Source organism: Balaenoptera musculus, chromosome 14 (assembly GCF_009873245.2).
Source record: "Balaenoptera musculus isolate JJ_BM4_2016_0621 chromosome 14, mBalMus1.pri.v3, whole genome shotgun sequence".
Classification (NCBI taxonomy): Eukaryota; Metazoa; Chordata; class Mammalia; order Artiodactyla; family Balaenopteridae; genus Balaenoptera; species Balaenoptera musculus.
In genome coordinates, this window is record NC_045798.1 from 47124569 (window position 1) to 47147887 (window position 23319).

Consider the following 23319-nt stretch of genomic DNA (forward strand, 5'->3'; position numbering starts at 1 on the left):
TGAGTTGTAGTCTCAAAGGAACTGATTCTAAAAGCAAGAGTTCTAAGAAAAGAAAAAGAAAAAGAGAACAATACTTTAAAATTTTAATTACATAACGTTTCCACATAATGGTAATGACATAAATATCTGTGAGGTGAAAAAAATAGGAATCCCTCAAATAGATTTTATACTCATTTTTCATTTAATCTTACTTAGCATTTGTCTCAATTTAAGAAAACTACATTCTGAGAGTACATAAAAATACACACAAGGTAGAAGCAAAAGCTGTATTTTTTTTTTTAAAGTATGTCCTATAATGAAATAAATTTAAGAAACAATTGCTATTATGTCTCCCATCTTGGTGAGTTACAATGCGTGTGAACACGGTAGAAGCTCCGAGAATTTTTACAGGCTAAGAAACTTGTTTATCTTTCTTTTTTGTTTTGTTTATTTGTTTGTTTATCTTTCTTTAATCCAGCATATCCTAAGCGTATTTAAGAGAACTCTTTTTTTTTTTTCTCTTCCTATATCTCACCTACTGACAGCCCACTGAGTACTTTGGGAAATGAATCACAGAATCAGAATGATGGATAAGGATTAAGTAACATCTAGACCAGTCTTTTCATTTACAAATAAAAAAAAAATTACTGATTGTTACCAAATTAGAACCAGCATTGCATGGTTTCTATAATGCCATGTGGTCCCTTGATTTAATTTTAAAATATCAACTTTTTCCATTATGTTTTTTAATGTGGATAGAATATAACTGATGTGCATATATTTTAGGGTTATAAATGAGGAAGTTTTATTTTCTATTTGATATTTAATTAAATTACATTTTAAGTATTATAGTTATTTTAAAATGACATCTCCCTGCTAATGATTCCTAGATTTAAGATAAATCAGATTATTTTAACACTCTTTATTGATCCAAATGCCATCAGTTTCTAGGTTACCATTATGTCCTTTTTTACTTGTTTGAAAATTACCATAAGAAGAAATTGACTATTTAGATATTTCTCTCTCAAATTTTCCTAAAGAGCCCAGTGGGTTTCCTTTAACATGAAAAGAGTTGTAATGGTGAAGAGCTCTAAAAAGTAAAGGAACTCTGCAATCACTGGCAAGCCACCAGAGCAGATATTTTATTCTTTCTAATTTTTATTTTTTATTGGATTATAGTTGATTAACAATGTTGTGTTAATTTCAGGTGTGCAGCAAAGTGATTCAGTTATACGTATAAATGTATCTATTCTTTTTCAAATTCTTTTCCCATTTAGGTTATTACAGAATATTGAGCAGTGTTTCCTGTGCTATACAGTATGTTCTTGTTGGTTATCTATTTTATTTTTTTATTATTTTTTTAACTATTTATTTTTTATTGGAGTATAGTTATTAACAGTGTTGTGATAGCTTCAGGTATATAGCAAGGTGATTCAGTTATACATATACATGTATCTATTCTTTTTCAAATTCTTTTCCCATTTAGGTTGTTACATAATATTGAGCAGAGTTCCCTGTACTATACATTAGGTCCTTGTTGGTTATCTATTTTCAACATAGCAGTGTGTACATGTCAATCCCAAGCTAACAGTCTATCCGTCCCCCCACCCTTCCCCACTGGTAACCATAAATTCATTCTCTAAGTCTGTGAGTCTGTTTCCACTTTGTAAATAAGTCCATTTGTATCATTTTTTTTTTTAAGATTCTGCATATAAGTGATATTATATGATATTGTCTTTCTCTGTCTGACTTACTTCATTTAGTATAATAATCTCCAGGTCCATCCATGTTGCTGCAACTGGCAGTATTTCATTCTTTTTAATGACTAATATCCATTGTATGTATGTACCACATCTTCTTTATCCATTCATCTGTCGATGGACATTTAGGTTGCTTTCATCTATTGTAAACAGCACTGCAATGAACATTGGGGTGCATGTATGCTTTCGAACCATGTTTTTCTCCAGATATATGCACAGAAGTGGGATTGATGATCATATGGTAGCTCTATTTTTAGTTTCTGAAGGAAACTCCATACTTTTCTCCATAGTGGCTGTACCAATTTACATTCCCACCAACAGTGTAGGAAGGTTCCCTTTACTCCACACCCACTCCAGCATTTACTGTTTGTAGATTTTTCATGATGGCCATTCTGGCTGGTGTGAGGTGATATCTCACTGTAGTTTTGATTTGCCTTTCTCTAATAATTAACGATGTTGAGCATCTTTTCATGTGCCTTTTGGCAATCTGTATATCTTCTTTGGAGAAATGTCTATTCAGGTCTTCTGCCCATTTTTGGATTGGATTGTTTGTTTTTTTGATATTGAGCTGCATGAGTTGCTTGTATGTTTTGGAGATTAATCCTTTGTCAGTTGCTTCATTTGCAAATATTTTCTCCCATTCTGCGGGTTGTCTTTTCGTCTTGTTTATGGTTTCCTTTGCTGTGCAAAAGCTTTTAAGTTTCATTAGATCCCATTTGTTTATTTTTGTTTTTATTTCCATTTCTCTAGGACGTGGGTCAAAAAGGATTTTGCTGTGATTTATGTCATAGAGTGTCCTGCCTATGTTTTCCTCTAAGAGTTTGATGGTGTCTGGCCTTACATTTAGGTCTTCAATCCATTTTGAGTTTATTTTTCTGTATGATGTTAGGGAGTGTTCTAATTTCATTCTTTTACATGTAGGTGACCAGTTTTCCTGGCACCACTTACTGAAGAGGCTGTCTTTTCTCCACTGTATATTCTTGCCTCCTTTATCAAAGATAAGGTGACCATATGTGCGTGAGTTTATCTCTGGGCTTTCTATACTGTTCCATTGATCTATATTTCTGTTTTTGTGCCAGTACCATACTGTCTTGATTACTGTAGCTTTGTAGTATAGGCTGAAGTCAGGGAGCCTGATTCCTCCAGCTCCGTTTTTCTTTCTCAAGATTGCTTTGGCTATTCGGGGTCTTTTGTGTTTCCATACAAATTGTGAAATTTTTTGTTCTAGTTCTGTGAAAAATGTCATTGGTAGTTTGATAAGGATTGCATTGAATCTGTAGATTGCTTTGGGTAGTATAGTCATTTTCACAGTGTTGATTCTTCCAATCCAAGAACATGGTATATCTCTCCATCTGTTTGTATCATCTTTAATTTCTTTCATCAGTGTCTTATAGTTATCTGCATACAAGTCTTTTGTCTCCCTAGGTAGGTTTATTCCTAGGTATTTTATTCTTTTTGTTGCAATGGTAAATGGGAGTGTTTTCTTAATTTCACTTTCAGACTTTTCATCATTAGTGTATAGGAATACAAGAGATTTCTGTGCATTAATTTTGTATCCTGCTACTTTACCAAATTCATTGATTGGCTCTAGTAGTTTTCTGGTAGCATTTTTAGGATTCTCTATGTATAGTATCATGTCACCTGCAAACAGTGACAGCTTTACTTCTTCTTTTCCAATTTGTATTCCTTTTATTTCTTTTTCTTCTCTGATTGCTGTGGCTAAAACTTCCAAAACTATGTTGAATAATAGTGGTGAGAGTGGGCAACCTTGTCTTGTTCCTGATCTTAGTTGAAATGGTTGCAGTTTTTCACCATTGAGGACGATGTTGGCTGTGGGTTTGTCATATATGGCCTTTATTATGTTGAGGTAGGTTCCCTCTATGCTCACATTCTGGGGAGTTTTTATCATAAATGGATGTTGAATTTTGCCAAAAGCTTTTTCTGCATCTATTAAGATGATTATATGGTTTTTATTCTTCAATTTTTGATGTGGTGTATCACACTGATTGATTTCAGATATTGAAAAATCCTTGCATCCCTGGGACAAATCCCACTTGATCACGGTGTATGATCCTTTTAATGTATTGTTGGATTCTGTTTGCTAGTATTTTGTTGAGGATTTTTGCATCTATGTTCATCAGTGATAGCGGCCTGTAGTTTTCTTTTTTTGTGGTATCTTTGTCTGATTTTGGTATCAGGGTGATGGTGGCCTCATAGAATGAATTTGGGAGTATTCCTTCCTCTGCAGTTTTTTGGAATAGTTTCAGAAGAAGAAATCCGTGTTAACTCTTCTCTAAATGTTTGATAGAATTTGCCTGCGAAGCCATCTGGTCCTAGACTTTTGTTCGTTGGGAGTTTTTTAGTCACAGTTTCAATTTTAGTACTTGTGATTGGTCTGTTCATATTTTCTATTTCTTCCTGGTTCAGTCTTGGTAGATTGTACCTTTCTAAGAATTTGTCCATTTCTTCCAGGTTGTCCATTTTATTGGCATACAGTTGCTTGTAGTAGTCTCTAATGATCCTTTGTATTTCTGTGGTGTCCTTTATAGCGTCTCCTTTTCCATTTCCAATCTTACTGATTTGAGCCCTCTCCCTTTTTTTCAGAGCAGATATTCTTAACCTGGCATTTGTGGAGAGCCCTCAGGACGTCTCTAACTATGAATTCTCTAAAATTATATCCACAACTTTGAGTGAGGATGCATATATGCATGTGTCTGGGAAAGACTTCATGGCCTTTACCAGCTTCTAAAAATTTAAGCACCTTTGTGTAGATTCAAGAAAACAGATCATCAATAACTGCACTGCCACCCCCCAAAAATGCAAACCATTTGCTATCTCTTTATTCTTCAGGGGTTGATAATTTGGGGTACAGAATTTTAATTCCATAAATTCTTGGTAAACCTTAATCTCTCCCCTCCTGATCATTTTGTTCTGCTTCACCCTTTACAAACTTTTGCAACATATATTAAGGAATGATGTCTTTTAAAATTTTTGCTTCTTTTATATGATGCTGGATAAGAATTTTTGGGAATCGAAGTGGCAACTTCATATTGATTCATGTGAGATTTGTGAATTTTCAGTATTCTGTGTTACCTCTATCTTCATCATAGATTTATGTAAACGTTGATACAACATTTTAAAAGATCTTTGTATGAGACAAAATAAAAACTGTCTACATCAACTGTGGTATTGTTTGTTGTGCATATTTTTAGCAATATGGCCAGTACTCTCTATTTGTAAGAGGCTCAGACCGAGATGGTAGGGCAGATGGAATGGCAGCAGAGTGTGAATGCAGCGTTAAAATCCTCGATGTCAATGATAACATCCCATACATGGAACAGTCATCAGTAAGTATTAGTCCTTGAATTTAACAACAACTTTAGGTTCATTACCTTCTCAAATTTGTTCAAACAATTCTATTTGTATATGTACATGTTATCTTTAGTCACACACAACCCAAATGTACACAAATATTTCATCTCATGTTTGTTTATATAATACATATGAAAAAACCCCTATTTGAACAATGAAAAGTGAGACCACATAGATCTCTTTTCTATATCATGAATAACTATAAACATTCTATATAAAACTAATATAGTTCTATTTCTCACATAGTTTGTGCTAAAATTTTTTTACTTCTTGTTTCAGTATTCCATAAGTATTGAAGAAAATGCTCTAAATTCAAATTTGCTCCAGATTAGAATAATTGATTTGGATGAGGAGTTCTCAGCTAACTGGATGGCAGTCATTTTCTTTATCTCTGGAAATGAGGGAAATTGGTTTGATATAGAAATGAATGAAAGAACAAATGTGGGAACTTTAAAGGTTATTAAGGTATGGAATAATTATCCTAAATATTTTGTTTTCTTGGTTTTTTTCAAAGTGTTAATCTTAAAATGATGTCAACATTTCACAAACTTGAGTGGGTGAAAGAATAAAAATTAATGTGTTTTAGAATTATACATGATATAGAGCTTTTTTATAGAGAGTTTTTCTGCTTATATAATTTCGTAAAGACAGGCATTGAACTTTTTACTTGAAACTCTTTTCTATCAATACAATATTCCCTCACAGATCATACATTTTTAAACACAAATCTTATTTTATGCTTACAACAAAGTACGATTAATCCTTTAGGTTTGTTTTACACATTTGAAGAATATTTTTTGAAGCAGATTAATCATTGCCTAAAAAAAAGGTGTCCCTGTCAACACTGTACATCAATTATTATTCATTAATAACATTCATAACATAAACTAAAAGTTGTTAGTTCATCCAGTGTGTTTCCACAGAATTAAAATTAAATAACTGTAATTGTAGGATTATCACATTCTCATCTCACTTCTGCAGCTGACCCAGGCTTATTACAGACATAAGTATACTAGAGACTTGTTCCAAGTCATAGAGATTTGGTCCAAGTCAACACAGTTCTCCTGTGTCCCCTCTACATTACCGATCCACCACATTTACCTGCAGTAGAATTTTCTCTGAGATTCGAGGGGGAAAAATGTCTGACTCCTAGGGAGCTGATAGTGAAGATTTCACCCTGGGCTACAAGACTTGTCAGTCTATTTTTTAAAATCTGCAATAGCTGTGCATGTATTGTACGTGATGCATGCAATACGTATTCTTCATGGTAAAATGTAATCCCTTTTTAACTGTTTTCTTCCTTCAGAATTGCTCTGGGAAATAAACTCCTAAGGAATTCTGTCCCTATAGGAATGTGTGATCATTTGTCTCATATGTCTTCATAAAGTGTCACCATGCCTACAGCTTCCATTCACTGAGGCAGTGTGCGGATGATTTAGTTTATTCTCTACAGCATCCCTGTAAAATAGGTTATATGCCCACATTACAAATAAATACATTGAGGTTCAGAGAGAGTTTGTAACCTGCTCAGTTCTCATCACTAGTAAGTGGGACAGCTGACATTCAAACCTAGGCTTCTCTAGCTATTAAGTTCACATTCTTTCCACTACACTATCTAGGTTTCCCTGCTGGGGAAACTGAGTCCTAATCTATTTCACCCCAAACTATGATATTACTTTAGAAAATTAATTCATCTATCTGGCCTCAACATCTCTGTCTGTAAAATGGGAATTATGTTGATTTTTCTCCCAGACATGACATCATATATTAATTCTTTTGTTAGGATTATATATATATGTAATACGTGTGTGTGATGTATATGTATACATAATTTTATAGCCATTCTTGGAGTTGCAAATAAAGCTAATATTAGAGCAAAGACTGAAAATTTTAGCTAAGTAGAGAGCTCAGTGTGTGAATCGATGGTCATCTAAACTACTGTTATGTGAAAATTTTAAAAAATATGGTTGGTATTTATAGGCAAAATGCATAGTTGTGGATTTTATGAGTAGTGGATTTTGACACTGTCTTTCATAATGAAAATGACTACTTGATAATTTTATAATATAAAGTGAATTTTTCCAGGATATGTTGAATAAAATATGGATTTCTTTTTATTATTTATATACTACATTCTATTATTTGATTTATTGAAAGAAGTCACATATACATAGTAAAATTTCTTGTAAATAGTTCTTTATGGATAAAATCAGTCAAATGATTGAACCTACGATATACTTGGCCCATTCTTCCTAATAAATAGAGCTATTTTCTGAGAAACCTGAAATGATAGCATCTAACATAAGCTCTCTTTGCACTACAAAATGCATGGATTTGACCACCTGTATTATTTTAAGTTTTTTAATTTGGTGGACAATTGGAACTCATACATTTTCAACTTTTTCAACAAAAGATCGAAGACAATTGGACTTTTTCTTACTGTATTTTCATGTGTTTGTATTGAATTGAATATAAAGTAAGAATAGAGTGTGTATTTATATGTATTTATATTTAATTAAAGAAAAAGATGTAAGAATTTTTTTGCCTATTATCAAAGAATTTCTCTTTCCTCTAGAATGTTTTTTCCCCTTAGAGTAAAACTATTTCACTCTGTATTTTCTAGCCCCTAGATTATGAAGCTATGAAGAATCTGCAACTTAGTCTTGGTGTTAGAAATAAAGCTGAATTTCATCAATCAATTATGTCTCGATATAAACTCACAGCAACTGCAGTCTCTGTGACTGTGTTAAATGTAGTTGAAGGCTCAGTGTTCCGTCCAGGTTCAAAGACATTCAAAGTAACTAGTGAGATGGGACAAAACTATCAATTGGGAGACTTTACAGCTACTGATCTGGACACAGGTCTACTTTCAACCACTGTTAGGTAAGACTGACATTTTCCAACTAATTTTCATCACATATTGAACTTAAGTAAATATGTTCTTTTTAGAAATTTGAAGTACCTGAATTAAAATATTTGTCACTATTTTTGAAATTCAATCATAAAACGTACTAATTGGGAAATTGTTACCTAATTTAGACTGTTTAACTTAAGAAAATATATAATTTGTGCAAAATGTAAGATGGAAAAATGTGAAGGTTTAAAATGTGAAAATATTGTATCTGGAAAGTTTGACGCTCCTGTGTTTATATATTTTATTGACCAGTTAGCTGATTACTACATATCATGGTTATTCCCCTTGGAAGATTTGATGGATTGATTTTCCCATTGCAAATTTGCCCAGATTGAAATCAATTAGATTTAGTTAATGCATTTCAGTTACTTTCTCTCTTTAATCAGCACGTAATATTGGTCAACAATCACCTTGATATGAAAAATTGGTTACATTAAGGAAAAATTAAGCTGTGTAGTTTTTTTTTTAACTCTACGTATCCGAGTGTTTCTACTTGATCATGAAAAATCTGTGTGTATATGTGCACAGGTATTTTGCAAATGTGCTTGTGATCAGGAATAATGGTGGAGTGGAAAGACCTCACAAATGAGTTTTAAAAGTTCTTTCTCTGTGTTCCTCTCACTCCATGTGAGTATTTCAGTTATAGCTCTTATCACACTGCACCGCCATTACTGATAAGCTCTCTTGTACTCCACAGATGTGAGTTCACTGAGGGAAGACCACACCCCTATCTGACTCCTTATCAAGTTCTATTTCCTGAGTTTAGCACAATGCCTGACACAGAGAGTTATCTAACCAATGTTTGTCTAACGAACATGTAAATGAGAAGGAAAACTTCGAAGTCAAAGATGAGAAGAGAAAGAGAATAGAGAATAGGATAGAGGCACAAGACAAGGACAGAGTTTGGAATCCACAAGAAGTCCTGTATATTCACTGAGTATATGAGATGGGGAGTGGAAATAGGGAAGGGATGAAAGCCAAGCTGCTGAAGAAGTAACTTCTTTGGTAAAAGAATAGTTTAGAATTAGCAGCAGCCCAGGAAGTCCCAGCATCTGGGCTGTCCAGGACAGTTCTGATGCTACCAAAATCAAATGAAAATGAGACTGCAGGTATCAGAGGATTATTCGTACATCTAAGTGGGCTAGGTGTAATAGACATTCCATTACAAGTGGCTGCTCAGTAATTCTTTTTTCTTATATTTAAATCTTCATCCATTTCTGAATGTCCTCAAACAACTGGAACTGCCCCCCCCCAAAATAAAGTCTCCAATAATTGAAAATTATATCCAGGAGTTACAACTACTGGCTGGAAACATGGTTTAAAATCAAAATCTCTCCTTCTCTCCCCCCTGCCTTTAGATAGCTAACATTAATTTGTACCATTGTCTTTCAAATACAGATATGTAATGGGAATTAATCCAGCTGGCCTAATCACTATTGACTCAAAAACAGGCACAATTATTTTGAGAAATAAAGTTACTGTTCAACAATACGAAAAACTTAAGGGAAAATACCAAGGAACAATTCTATCTATAGATGGTAAGAAATCAATTTAATTTTTTCCCGTCTACTGGAAGTTATATATACATTCAGAAACTAAAATTTTAATTACTGTCTTTTGAAGTAACCCTTTTTCCAACAAAAGTTATCATACTGGGTATTATACAATCAAATCCTGAATGATACAAGAGACATTATAATTTAGGGTTTAGACCGTGAGCTCTAGAATTAGACTGGATTGGTATCTCGTAACATCACTTACTAGCTCCAAGATTTTAGAGAAGTTATTTAACCCATTTATCCCTCAGTTTTCTCTTCCATAAAATAGGCCAATGACATTATGGATTTAGAAGTACTTAAGGAGTTACTACATGTAAAGCACTAGACGAGTGCTGACATTCAATAAATGTTAGTTCGTATTAATGTCAGTAATTGAAAATTTTTAATTGTACTGTAAAATTATTTTCAAACAGACCTAAAGCCAAGCTAACTTAACTTTACGTGATCCTTGGAAAGTTGATGTACAATTTCGTGTAAACAATTCGGAATTAGCATGCTTATATTACTTTTCAAAACCAACAAACTTAAATTAGGCTAATCACTAGGAGGGAAGTTCCTCGAGGCTAATTCTAAGCAATATTTGCTGCTTCACTTTCTCTTCCTCCCTTCTTCCTCCTTCTCTCCCTTTCTTCCTCTTTTTCTTTCAATTGTCCTAAAAAGGGATTGACAATTTCCACTTGCTTCACAAGTTTAAAAGAAAGAAAACAGCATTTCTTTAAAGTCATTCAACAACTCAGAATTTTTACCAAATTATGCTGGTCTTTTCCACAATCAGTCAAAATAAATGTAGTTTTAAAAATGTTTATCACAAATCGAAATGTTTATTCCATCTACATATAAAGTTTATTTCAGTGCTGAAATTGTCTTAAGCAGTTGCTAGTTTACTCCTTTTCTTACATCCAACATCAAGCTTAATTGGACACATGAAAGAGAAATTGGAACTTTAATTTACTAAACTGTAGGCTGATGGCAAATAGGGAGCATTCCCTTTGTCATTAAAAAATACCACCTTCTGGGGGTAAACATTAGATCCGATGATAATAATAAAAATAACAAAAACAGTAACAGTACAATAGAATTGTTGTATTCCAACAAAACAGTAACAATAGAATCAGCATAGCTGGGCTGAAAGGGCATGGGCTTTGATATCAGATAGACTGTATGTAAACCTATCTCTGTTATGTACTTCCAGGGATATCTTTATTCATTTATCCAGAAACTAAGTATCGAATTCTAACCAAACGTCAGCCATTGTGCCAGATTCTAGAGTGACATCGATGGACAAAGTCTGACAATGGCGCTTACATCTATATAATAGAAATAATAATAACAATAATAGTAACTTGCTGAAGCCAACAGCAAGTGTGGAACCGTTAAGTTGAAACAAATCACAAATGTCTCTCCTCCTGTGTTTAGTCAACAAACACAATAATTTACTGAAACTTTGAAGGATAAGAAAAAAGCAAATTTGGAATATCTGCTTGTGAAACAAAAGTGCTTCATTTTATTGATATGAAGATTCCCCTCCCCCAATAGTGCCAAATTCCCTCTCCTATGAGTTGTTTGAACTGTTGGTTGTGAGTTTGAGGATATGCTACTTTATCAGTAGGAGATTTTTATACAAATGACTGACCAATCTGCCCAAAGTCTGTTGGTTTTGTCAGCCCATAAAAGGAAAAAAGACAAGAACTGAAGATGAAAGACAGTAAAACAGCAAACAAAATCTAGTCTAATGCATGGAGAAGTGTGCAACACATGGTCTAGAAATGTCTCCACAGTGGCTTATGACACACTGCTGACCAATACATAATGTGGTGTTTACTGTGTATGTTTCTCAACACATAGGACAGTTTTTCTCAAGCACTAATATTTATTCATAATGGTTTGATTTAAAAACTGAGTCACAGACAAGAGACAATATGCAGAGTTACTGAATTGGTGGGAATAAAGACATTGAAATAAGTACTGATGCAAAGAGAAAATAATTTTGTATTGTCCAACAATTATTACGCTAAATGTATAAAATATTTCTTTCATTTTAAACCTTGTTACAGATACTCTTCAAAGAACTTCTACTGGTACAATTATTATTAAACTTGAAGGTAGTTCCTGGAACGGTGATGAACCTTCTAATAACAATACCAGTACTAGCACAAATGGCCTTAGTTCCTCAGATGTTACCACTAATGCCTACAAAAACGGTGGCATGGTTGGCACTAATACTTTTGATGTAGGTCACTCCACTACTTTTAAGCTAAAAGACAATGATAATGTACATTTTGGTGCTGCTGGCATTGGACTACTCATCATGGGATTCTTGGTCCTAGGATGTAAGTACTTTAACAGTCCCGTTTTTATGTGTCCCCTAAAAAATTGTGGAGAGGAAATAAGTTTTCTGATCATTTGATGAAATATATTTTACAAATTCTTATTTTGTGCAATTATCAAGAAATTTCTATGTTTGGTGTTGGGTTTATGACACGAAAAAAAAAATCAAACAACTTGACCCCTTAGAGTGCAGTGGAGGATAAAAACTTTTTTGCTTTGAATCTCAATGTAATAGGAAAGTACCATAACAGACAGGTTCAAATTGCTATTTGAGTGAAGAAGACAGTCAGAAACAACTGACTGAAACAATCAGAAAAGGCTACATAGAGAAAGTAAACTCTGGGTTGGGTTTTAACAGATGAATAGGAGCTAGCCTAGTGGACAAGAAAAAGGGAACACAATACAAGAAGAAAAAAAAATCCATGTGCAAAATCCCAAAAGAATGAGAGTGCAAGTAACTGAAATAAAGGACTCCAGCATAGAAGAAATAAAGGATGTGCTTGATAGCATGGTGAGAGTTGAGACTAGAAAGATAGGCAAGGGCTAGACCTTGAAGGGATTTCATGCTGTGCTAAAGCTGCGCAGCCTAAGGAAAGGAGAGCCAAATAGATGAAGAATTAAACTCCAGCTGCTAAATTCAATTGTCTGAGTCCTTCAAAGGTTACCCAAGTTTTCTGAGCCTTGCCTTTGCCATCCGTGAAATAATAAAACTTACTTCACAACAATACTTAGATAATGAAAAGGAAGTACCACGCATGGAAGCATTTAGAGATAGACCACATTGTATGGTCACTAGAGTGGACCTAGTCAAGGATCTAGACATGAGGGTATAATATCCAATGGATTCTTCAGGTGGTCTTTAACATTGCCTTGGATGATGATAGAAATTAGAGTGGCGATGAGCCAGATGCTACAGTCTCTGAGGAACATTTTTCTTTTAATATTTTCCTAAGTAATGACAGGGAAAAGACTCATCTGTTTTAACAGTATATGATCTGTAATTTGAATACTATATAACAAGTAAAAATTGATTGCAGTCTGAGGCTCACATTGATTTTGGTATCTCACTATTATTCAGCTTGTTTTCTGAAACTTTCATAGTAATGTTAGAATCAAATAAAGTTATATTAGGCATTCAAATTTAATCATAAAAGCAGGTTGTTTTGTTTTAATCTGGTCCCACTGCTAATTGCAATATTCCTATCTTTTCACCATCAGTGGTCCCACTTTTGTTGATGTTTTGTGACTGTGGAGGTGTCCCTGGTATCGGGGCCAGATTTAAGCCTGTTCCCGAATGTATGGATGGAGCAATTCATTCGTGGGCTGTGGAAGGAGCGCAGCCCAAACTTGCGGTAAGTGCTCACTAACAGTCTAGGTTGTTCTTTGTTCTGGGATAGCCGATGGGGAAAACGAAGAGAAAGGTACATCAAAATTAGATGACAGTAACCAGGGAAGCCTTTCTAAATGAGATTCAGATTACTTTCAGTATCCTTTTAGAAAATCTGAGGTAATTTGAGAACAAACCCAGTGTATAATTATTGGAAGAAAAGAATCATTACAAATAGGAAAATGTTTCCTGTCCTCTAGGATTTGACCAATATCTCTGCACCACGAATACCACCCAATAATGCAGATATTATTGAGTGCCTTGACAACTCAGGTAAGAAAATTTATTTTTTAAGTTTTCATAGTTCAAATGACTAACAAGGAACTCTATTCTCTGTCTTTGCATACCTTACCATTTCTCAATTGTCTTATCTTTACAATTGTTCCCATCATTCTTTTTTAAATGACTAATTTGCAAATTAAATGATAAAGAAAAACCTAGAATACTTATTATTCTTTTAGGTTGTATTTTTTTTAATCTTCTTCAATCATCAGAGAGTACACAGGAGATGACCTGATTAGGATTTCTATAAATAGGAGAGAAGTACTGAATTGTAACCGGAAGTCAATTTTGGCTGAGATTTTTTTGTCTAATAGAACAATTGTTATTTATTAAAAACCACTAATTTGAATTAAAGTACAGCCCTATTAAATAGATGTATGCTCATTTATTGAGGCTAGCATCTGCCTCCACAATTCACAAAGGTCAGTCTAAGAAAGAGAGGAATAAATTTTAAAAACTCATATCTTTGGAAATAATTGTACCGTCTTGCCTTGTTTCAAGGTAAATAAATATTATTGATTCTCTTATTTTTCATTCAGTCTTTTTCAAACTTGTGATCATGACTTTTCCACTTTGAACTCTTCAAAATGTAAAAGACATAGGAATGTTTATGACTTATAGAACTGGACCACATTCAGAAGACTGGAGATGCTAGTCTGTAAACTCATTTCTCCCCCTGAGGTGTCCATTTTTGTTAATGACCCCAGCACCCTCCACCTTAAAAGCAGAAGCTCATTTTTGACTCTCTTATCTCCCTATTCATTGACACTCAGTCAGTTCTCAAGACTTGTCAAATCCTCAGATCCACCAGGATTTATTTATGCATTTATTCTCTCATTAAGTCTACAAACCTTGAACAAAGCACAGTGAGAGGCACCAGAGTAAGAAGTATGAAACACTGTACCTAAACTCAAGATCTTCAAAATATGAAAGCCATAGGACACCTGCTCCATGGTCCACACTTTCTCTGTCCGTGGCGCATCCATAGTCTGGGCCATCCTCTTATCTCACCTGCCTGGAATTTTGTAACAGACTTCTACTCACCCCTCACAATCAAGTGCAAATCCCAGAGTCTCCATGCAAACCTATCCCTCACCATAGCCATGGCCTCTTCTCTGAATGCCCTGGAGGCCCTGTGCTTCTAATAATACATTGAGTATTCTTACATTGTTTTTTTTTTTACGTTTTAGAATTTGGGTATTTTTCCCCAATTTGAAATCAAACTCTCTAAGGCATAGATAGGGATTTTTTTTGTTTTAATTTTTATTTATTTATTTTTATTTTTGGCTGTGTTGGGTCTTCATTTCTGTGTGCGGGATTTAGCTGTGGCGAGCAGGGGCTACTCTTTGTTGCGGTGCCTGGGCTTCTCATTTTGGTGGCTTCTCTTGTTGTGGAGCACAGGCTCTAGGCGTGTGGGCTTCAGTAGTTGTGGCATGCGGGCTCAGTAGTTGTGGCGCACCGGCTTAGTTGCTCCTTCCTGGACCAGGGATCGAATCTGTGTCCCCTGCATTGGCAGGCAGATTCCTAACCACTGTGCCACCAGGGAAGTCCCATATTACCTTCATTTTATTTCTTTGCTCACTCACAACTGCGTACTTAAATGGAGAAACTATACATTACAGTAAGTTACTAATTTTTAGTTTACAATACACTAGAGAAAAAACAGTTTACAGGAGAAAGTAAAATTTAATTTGATCAACACTTTTAGGGGTTTACACAAATGAGTATCGTGGCAGAAAAACGCAAGATCTGGGAGGAGGAGAAAAAACGACAGCATTGGAACTAGTGGATGGAGTTAAAACATCAGGAGCACCTAAGATATGTCAAGAATATTCTGGAACATTAAGAAGAAGTTCTATGAGGGAATGTAGAGAAGGAGGGCTGAATATGAACTTCATAGAAAGTTACTTCTGCCAGGTAAGCTCTCTATCCCCATGCCTTCCTTTCCATCCTGCACCCATATCTCTACCCCAGGCTCCTGCTATTTCCCAACAGGGCTTTGGTGGGCGTTTCCTAACTAGGTTCCCAGCCTCTGGTCTTTACGCCTGACAATCTATATTCCTGCTGAATAGTATTTCTCAAACTCTGACTTGAGCACTTTACTCCCCCACTTTAAAACAACCAGTGGCTCCCAGCTCTGTTTTGTCTGTGGCGTGAAGTCCAAACTCCTTTACACAGCAATTAACCCATTGACCTCTTCCCTCACACCCTCACACCTCCAATTACTCCTTACCAGCCACCCCACTTGCCAAGCCCCTTTGCCTTATTCACACTGGTCTACTGCCCTCCATGTCTTTGCTTATGATGTGCTTGTCCTGGAATGCTTTTACCTGATCTTCTCTCTCACAAACCCACACTCATCTTTCTATCCAGTTCAAACACCCCTGCCTTTCTGAAGTTTTTACTGTGACTCCTCTCATCCAAAATAGCGTTGATGTTTCTTTATGTGTATCTCTGTAGTACTTTGTTTGTACATTTTATAGAACATACCATTGCTAAAATCTGTTGGTTACATGTCCACCACTGTTTCTAGTGCCTCGTCTGCATGGGCTCTACATTATGTTGCCAGTACCTGGCTCGGTTCCAAGCACAGAGTAAACACGCAATAAGGGTGGGTCCAAGAGCCATAGTACACTTCCAGGACATTCTAAGAACCAGAGAGAATTAATTTTGCCATCTTCAGGTGGAGACAGAATTGCCCATGGTTGTACCCCATATGATACTTAAACCTTCAGATATTTCCTACCTCTGATACTGTCTCTGATACATTTATGTCCTTCTACACACTGGCCTAAAATACAGTCATTAACTCTCCTAATCAGAGGGTGGCTGATATTTTGAACTGAAATACTAGTAAAAGCCTTCCAAATAGCAGCAAATAATAAGGGGACTGTTGCTGAAATCCATAGGTATACTTTCTATCCATGTCCCTACAAATGAATATCATTTTCATGAAAAGTTCCATTTCTGCCTCACAACTTTTGCAATTGTATCTCCTTCTGCCCAGAACACTCTCTCTGCTATACTGTCCCCGTGACTTTAGTCTCTGAACAACCATCACTTTATGAGATTCTGCCCCTGACCGCTCTGTCTGAAAGAGCAACGCTATCCCTCTCTATTCCTTTACTCTGCACCTCTTAACAAATACGTTTATGTCTTGTCTGACTCATCCTACTGAAATGTAAGCCCTGTGAGAGAGGGACGTTATCTGGTTCTGTTCATTACTTTATTGCCAACTTCCTAAGAGAGTGTCTGCCAAATAGTAAGGACTCAAAAACTATTTTTGAACTGAAATGGCACAATGAGTTGGTTTGCTAATAAAGGTATTTCTGCTTAACCTGAAAGTTTGCAATCCAATATTACAAACAAGAGAGATGAAATAAAAGTACACGTGTCTGTGAGCTTTCACTTTGAATTGGAGGAGATTCTATTTTTAATAACTGTCTTTGGTCACCTTCAATTCTGAATCCAAAAGTGGCATAGACCCAGAGTCAAATTTTCCTGTTATTTTGCTTAAAAAGCCACACTGAAATAAATCTTCATGGAACCACCATATTCACTTCATCTGGAGGAAGAAAAGCACAATCCTGAATGAACCCAAATCAACTATGAGCTACCTAATTTGAACAAATCCAAAAAAATACACAATTTTGGTATACTTTAAGTTCAGTGTTTTTAAGTATACCTCCTTCTAACTTGGTTGCAAAATCATTCATGTGATTCTTTTTGTGCTTTTGTGTCCCAAGTGCACTAAGATGAAGAAGTCCATCTAAATAAATATCAAAATGTATTATCCAAATTACAGGTAAAATAATTCCTAACCAAATTCTTTCAAGTAATTATATAATAACTTCTAAACAGTCTCTAGAAGATGTTAGAATTTTGTTTTATATATTTTTTTTGGTAAAGCTCTGGGAAAAAATAACGATAAAGACCTCTATTACTGTTAAAAATGTATTCATCCTTTCATTTTCTCTTTCTTCTACAAATTCAGAAAGCATATGCTTATGCAGATGAAGACGAAGCACGCCCATCCAATGACTGTTTGCTCATATATGATATTGAAGGTGTAGGTTCCCCTGCGGGCTCTGTGGGTTGTTGTAGCTTCATTGGAGAAGACTTGGATGACAGCTTTTTGGATACACTGGGGCCTAAATTTAAGAAGTTGGCAGATATCAGCCTGGGAAAAGGAGTTGAACCATATCCAGACCCTGATCCCTCTTGGCCACCTGACAGCACTGAACCAATCTGCCCTCTTCAGGGAACAGAGCCCATTGGTAGTGGACACCCACACATCTCCCCACATTTCGGCACCACCACCATCATTTCTGAGAGTACCTACCCCTCGGGACCTGGGGTACAGCATCCTATTCCTGATCCTCTGGGCTATGGTAATGTCACTTTAACTGAGTCTTACACCACCTTGGGCACTCTGAAGCCCTCTGTCCACGTTCACGATAACCAACATGCATCAAACGTGGTGGTGACAGAGAGGGTGGTCGGCCCAATCTCTGGTGCCAATCTGCATGGGATGTTAGAGATGCCTGACTTGAGAGATGGGTCGAATGTTATAGTGACAGAAAGGGTAATAACACCCGGTTCAAGCCTGCCCTCCACTTTGACCATCCCTGATCCTAGAGAGTCTTCAAATGTAGTAGTGACAGAAAGAGTAGTCCGGCCAAATTCCGGCCTAGTGGGCAATCTGAGTGTGCACTCCGATTTCTCAAACACCCACAATGTGATTGTGACAGAGAAGGTAGTTTCAGGCTCCAGCATAACTGGCATTAGTGGCCCAGCTGGGCTAGGTGGAGGCAGTGGCATAGGCAGCAGTGGCCTGGTGGGCAATGGTGGTGGCATTGGGCTGAGCAGCCTGGGAGGGGGCGGGGGCCTGAGTAGCAGCATCGGGGGCACATCCACCATTGGCCACTTGAGGGGCTCCTCTGAACATCACTTTAGCAATACCCTAGGATCTGCCTCCCCTATCACAGCCCAAAGTCGAATCACAAAGTACGGTACAGGACAATATGCCAAGTAGCCAGGACCCCAGCACGCTTTTTTCTCAGTAATTGTGACTTAGGTTTAATTCCCACCACCCAAAAACTAACAATGTGATTTATGATGCACAACCAGGTGCTAAGAAAGTTGTGGAACAAGGTGAGACACCTCAGTGAGAAAAATAGATGGAAATAGTGCTGTTGGGCAAGAGCTCTCCTGAGCATTTGTAAACTTTTTTCTTCTAGTCATACTAACAGAACCATGACCGTGAACTAAAACTTGAGACAGGGTCTTCTTTGTGCCTGGATGGCCTGTAGTGTCTTCTTGGCTTTTGTGTGGCCTGTAGTGTATCTCCAGCACATGGAATAAATAAAACCTGGTCATATAAAAACACTGGCCTTAAGATGGCAATTGGCATCATTCTCCTTGCTCTGTTTTGAATTGCCATGTAGCTCAGGCAATATTTAAATAAAACTAAACGTGCAATATGCGCTCAAGTATGTGGGAAGAATTTGAAATATGCCCCAAATGCCTTGTCAGTTTTGCAGATAATATAAATAAAAATCCAATCACATATTTAGACCAGGGTTAACCATTAAAGAAAAATAAATGGCTACCCAGCCAAGTCCACAAGCCACCAGGCACTCCCACCTTAATAACTGCACTAGATGAAACAAACTTCAAATTAGGAAATGTTTCCTGGGAGGGAAATTCCATAAGAGGGTGAACATAGTGAGATTGATTGGGAGTGAACTGGCATCGTCTGAGTCTAGATCTTGAGATGGGGCTTCAGCTATAATTCCTATGGAGTCAAGGACTTCTCTGATTCTAGTTTGTGTTTAGTGGTAGATGCAATATTGACGTATACTGCATACTGGTGAAGTTGCAGGATATCACACGCATTTTTCCCTTTACCAGTGTGACTCTGACTTAATGAAGGAAAACCTGCCAAATATACTTCTCAGGCTGAAGCAAGTAACACCTGACATGGTGAATTACCTTCCAAAGAAGTAGATGGGAATCGCATTGTATTTTCAGATTGTGTTTTTAGTAAGTGTTATTCATTTATATCCAGCTCTTTATTACACATCTCCTAAGATAAAATAATTGACTTAGACTGAGCTGTGAAAAAAAGCCTGCAGTATAGTTACGCTTTGGGGAAATATTTTAAGGGGATATAAAAAAAAGTTTTTAGCACACGTAAAATATTTAATGGGGGAAGTTAGAATTGTTCAGTAAATAATACCGTACTATTAGTTTTAATTGAGTTTAGTACTTTTTAAAATAACCCTCTGCTGCTATTTTGAAGAGATCAACTAGGAACTTTTAACAGAGTTTATGACATTGTGTTAATGGGAATGAAATTGTACTAGACAATCCAATTTCCTTACTCTCTCCCACCTCCTAACCGAATTTTCTCACTAGCCTAAATTTTACATTCCTGATTTGATTTGTCAATAAACTCTTGGATTATATATGCTCCAATTTATAGATAGTTTCTAAATTATATAGTATACTTTTCTAACTTCAAAATTTAATAATGTCCTATTTATGATGTCATTTCTGTGAATTTGCTACATACTGTTACCTGGTTAAAATCTCTAAATAGAATCAAAGCATTCTTAGAGGTAAATTTACTATTGTATGGTAGAGGAATTTTTTTCTCTTTTCTAAATTCAATGTTAATATTTGCTCACTAATGTGAAACTGGATATGGCAAAAATATCTTAAGGATTAGTCCCCCCAGTTACTCAAATTTCCCAGAGTGTTACAAGATCAAAGAATAGTGATTGGACTTCCAACACTTGTCAAAGGGGGATGGCGAGTGAATTATTTTACCCAGAGCTATTTCACTCTGTGTTATAGCAGATGATGTCAATATTTTCAAAGCCACAACACACATCTTATTTTAACTCTGTAGACTATGTAAAATTTTGATAGTCTGTAGCATGCCAAAATGCAGAGGTGTAAATAGAGTCATTCACAAGGAGTCTTTCTTTTATTTCTTTCTCCCATTTGGAGGTTCCATTAATAATGGGTAATCTTTCCAGAAATAAAGTCAAAAGCTACTTATTGAAATATACTTGAGTATGCCTGGGTCCAGGAGTTTGAAGAAATAAAACTAATTATTAATTAATTTGTTAGTATTTGTCACTTTGATATGACATATCATCAGAAGTGTTTTCTTAAGACTCCTGATATCTTCCAGAAATGTTTTTTTAGATTGTCTGACAAATGCCAGAGCAACCATCCTTAATAACTATTGTTATTAAGATCCATTAGTTACATAAAACCATGGGAGATACAAGAAAAAAAAATGGCAGTATTAGTCATCAATCTTTCTAGGAAGATACTTTCAAATCAGACTCCTTTTTTCATGTTTACACATTGATGTTCTAACTCATTATCCCTAAATTTTAAAATTACCTTTTTAAGACAGCAACCATTCTAACAGTCATTTAAAGGCATGTAATTTTTTTTTAATGAACAGCCTTTAGGAAGAATTTAATCCTTCTCTTTAGATGCTTTACTCTAACTCACATACTTTATGTCATTCCATAGATGTAAAGATATGAAAATTATTTTATAAGTGAACAGTTATAATTCAAACCCAGAATGCAAGCTGAGTCTCAGATCAACTTGCTCCTAACAAAAGAGAAGGAAAAAAGAGTGATTTAATGGTTATGTGTATATAGTTTGAAAACAAAGCATTTAATATTTATAAAACATCTCACTTTCCAAAGAGGTAGTCCTTAGAGGCAAAAATTAGTGTATTATAAATACTTTATTGTTTAATATCAACCAAAATACCATCTTGAGCTAATTTTGACATTGAATTCCAAATACATCTGCTACATATTATTAGCCTCTCTGTACGTTGCCTGATGTAAATGTATTTGCTCTGAAAAATTTACAGAAAAAGTATCTATTTCAGGTTATTTCTAGGGCTTCATCTGGACATCTGTTCTACATTTGTATATAAAGTTTTTAGCCTTATAATGTTCATTCAATGTATAATGTTCTGACAGAATTTTAATTATATAGCTTCAAAGATTACATATTCACTCTGACTGGATGTTTCTAGTTATAGACACAATTCATTTCTGAATTTATACCAACATTTGAATGTCAGCCAGTGTATAACACATATGACAGTCTTTGACTTTAGCAGGAGTTTAAAGGTGTTATAATCTTGGCTAAAATGGCCCTGGCTTTTTCAGAAAGACATTTGAAGCCCAAAACAAACGTTTGAAAGTATTGCCACATTTCCCCATGCCTATTTAATCAATTCCAACCTTTGAGGGGACTTCTGGTGTTTGTAAGACCTATTTCACATTGCACTAGAATACACCGGTCCATATAGATTATTAGTATCCATGAAACAGAATCTGTCTTCCAGTTCCAGATTATTCAATTCATGTTAGGACAAAAGCATAAATGGATCAACCTGTTCTCCATCAAATAATTTTAAAACAATGAATAATCTTTTGTTTAGGTGTCTATATTCCTCCATTTAGTTATATTTGAATTACTAAACACTGTCATCAAGCTGTACTTAGTCTAACCTATTTTTCTTTCGCTATTTTATGAGTATTTTTAGACTTTAATATTCATCTTGGGTGATGTTTGCAACAAGGTGCTTTCCTTCAAGTTTCAGTATAAAAACTCTTGGATTATTTGGGTGCTAGCTCCTTGCTTGGTCATCTGTTGGCTATTTTAAGTCGGTCTGTAATTTCTAAAGAGTTACGTTTACAGCAATAAAATGCTTAATATGCCTTCATTATCTTTTCTGAATTGCAAGGTGGGGATGGGTCTTAGAATATACGGAATAATGAGAGATTATCAAATCTAGTTATTATTTTTAGTCCATAGAAGTCGTTATTTTATTTTCACACTGTTAAGATTTTTCATTTTCTGTTTCCTAAATCGTTTTTTCTCATGTTTACCGGGGAAACTGCTCTCCAGAGTGCTGCTTAGTAATGTCAGAATACAGCCTTAAGCAGCCTCATGCAAATAAGTAAATGATCAATAACGTGCATTTTAAGCTTTTATTTGATACTTTTAGCATCTTTATGCTTTCACATTTTTCTCTTTCATACTCTAATTTTTTTGTTTACACCAGCATTTTATTTCTTTTAAATGGCTTTTCTTCTTATTTGCTTTTAAAATCAAACACTTTCCTCTTTATTGGGGTGCATCTCCTGTTTGCTCTCCAATGTCACCTTCAGAACATTATCATCTTCCTCGTGCACAAAACCTTCCCCTTTTCAGACACATGCGATCTGCTTATATCCCCCTCCCACTCTTCTCCTTGTGCCATTTCCTGACCTCTTAATAATGTCCCCACTTTTACTAAAGACTCTTGTATTCTGGCTCACAGTCTGCTGTGGCTTCTCCAACTCCGTGGACGAGGCACTCAGCATCCCATATTCTCAGCTCTTGCGCCTCCATTCCCCCAGCCACCTCAGTCACTTGCTTCTTCTTCATAACCCAGCATGGCAGGACCTTGGATGCCTCCGTTTCACTTCCTCCTATCCTTCCAGCTCACTTGCTTATGAATGCCGATTGTTGCAATTCCTCCACTTCATCAAAGCTTCCATTCTTTGGACTCGCACCGCTTTCTCAGTATCTGTCAGCTTCACTTCCCTCCTTGTCTAATCAAACTTTATGAGTCCAACTACTGTCACCTCTTGGAGCATACCTTCTACCTCCTTGCCCTGAGCCCCCTTTCATATCCCAAAT

At 35.7% G+C, this 23319-nt stretch overlaps 2 protein-coding genes across 2 annotated transcripts in view; both read left to right on the forward strand.

Moving 5' to 3' along the window:
* The window catches only part of DSG1 (desmoglein 1), a 37407-nt gene extending 18775 nt beyond the window's left edge, over positions 1-18632 (forward strand). Inside the window, exons 7-15 of the mRNA XM_036874485.1 lie at positions 4952-5086; positions 5391-5576; positions 7735-7994; positions 9424-9563; positions 11639-11914; positions 13131-13264; positions 13500-13572; positions 15290-15498; positions 17576-18632. Coding sequence (XP_036730380.1) covers positions 4952-5086; positions 5391-5576; positions 7735-7994; positions 9424-9563; positions 11639-11914; positions 13131-13264; positions 13500-13572; positions 15290-15498; positions 17576-18616 — 2454 coding nt within the window. The 3' untranslated portion in view covers positions 18617-18632. The remainder of the gene's footprint in view (positions 1-4951; positions 5087-5390; positions 5577-7734; positions 7995-9423; positions 9564-11638; positions 11915-13130; positions 13265-13499; positions 13573-15289; positions 15499-17575) is intronic.
* Positions 18633-19495: 863 nt separating this feature from the next.
* Positions 19496-23319, forward strand: part of DSG3 (desmoglein 3) — a 111840-nt gene continuing 108016 nt past the window's right edge. The window contains 1 exon segment of the mRNA XM_036874293.1: positions 19496-19626. Coding sequence (XP_036730188.1) covers positions 19591-19626 — 36 coding nt within the window. The 5' untranslated portion in view covers positions 19496-19590.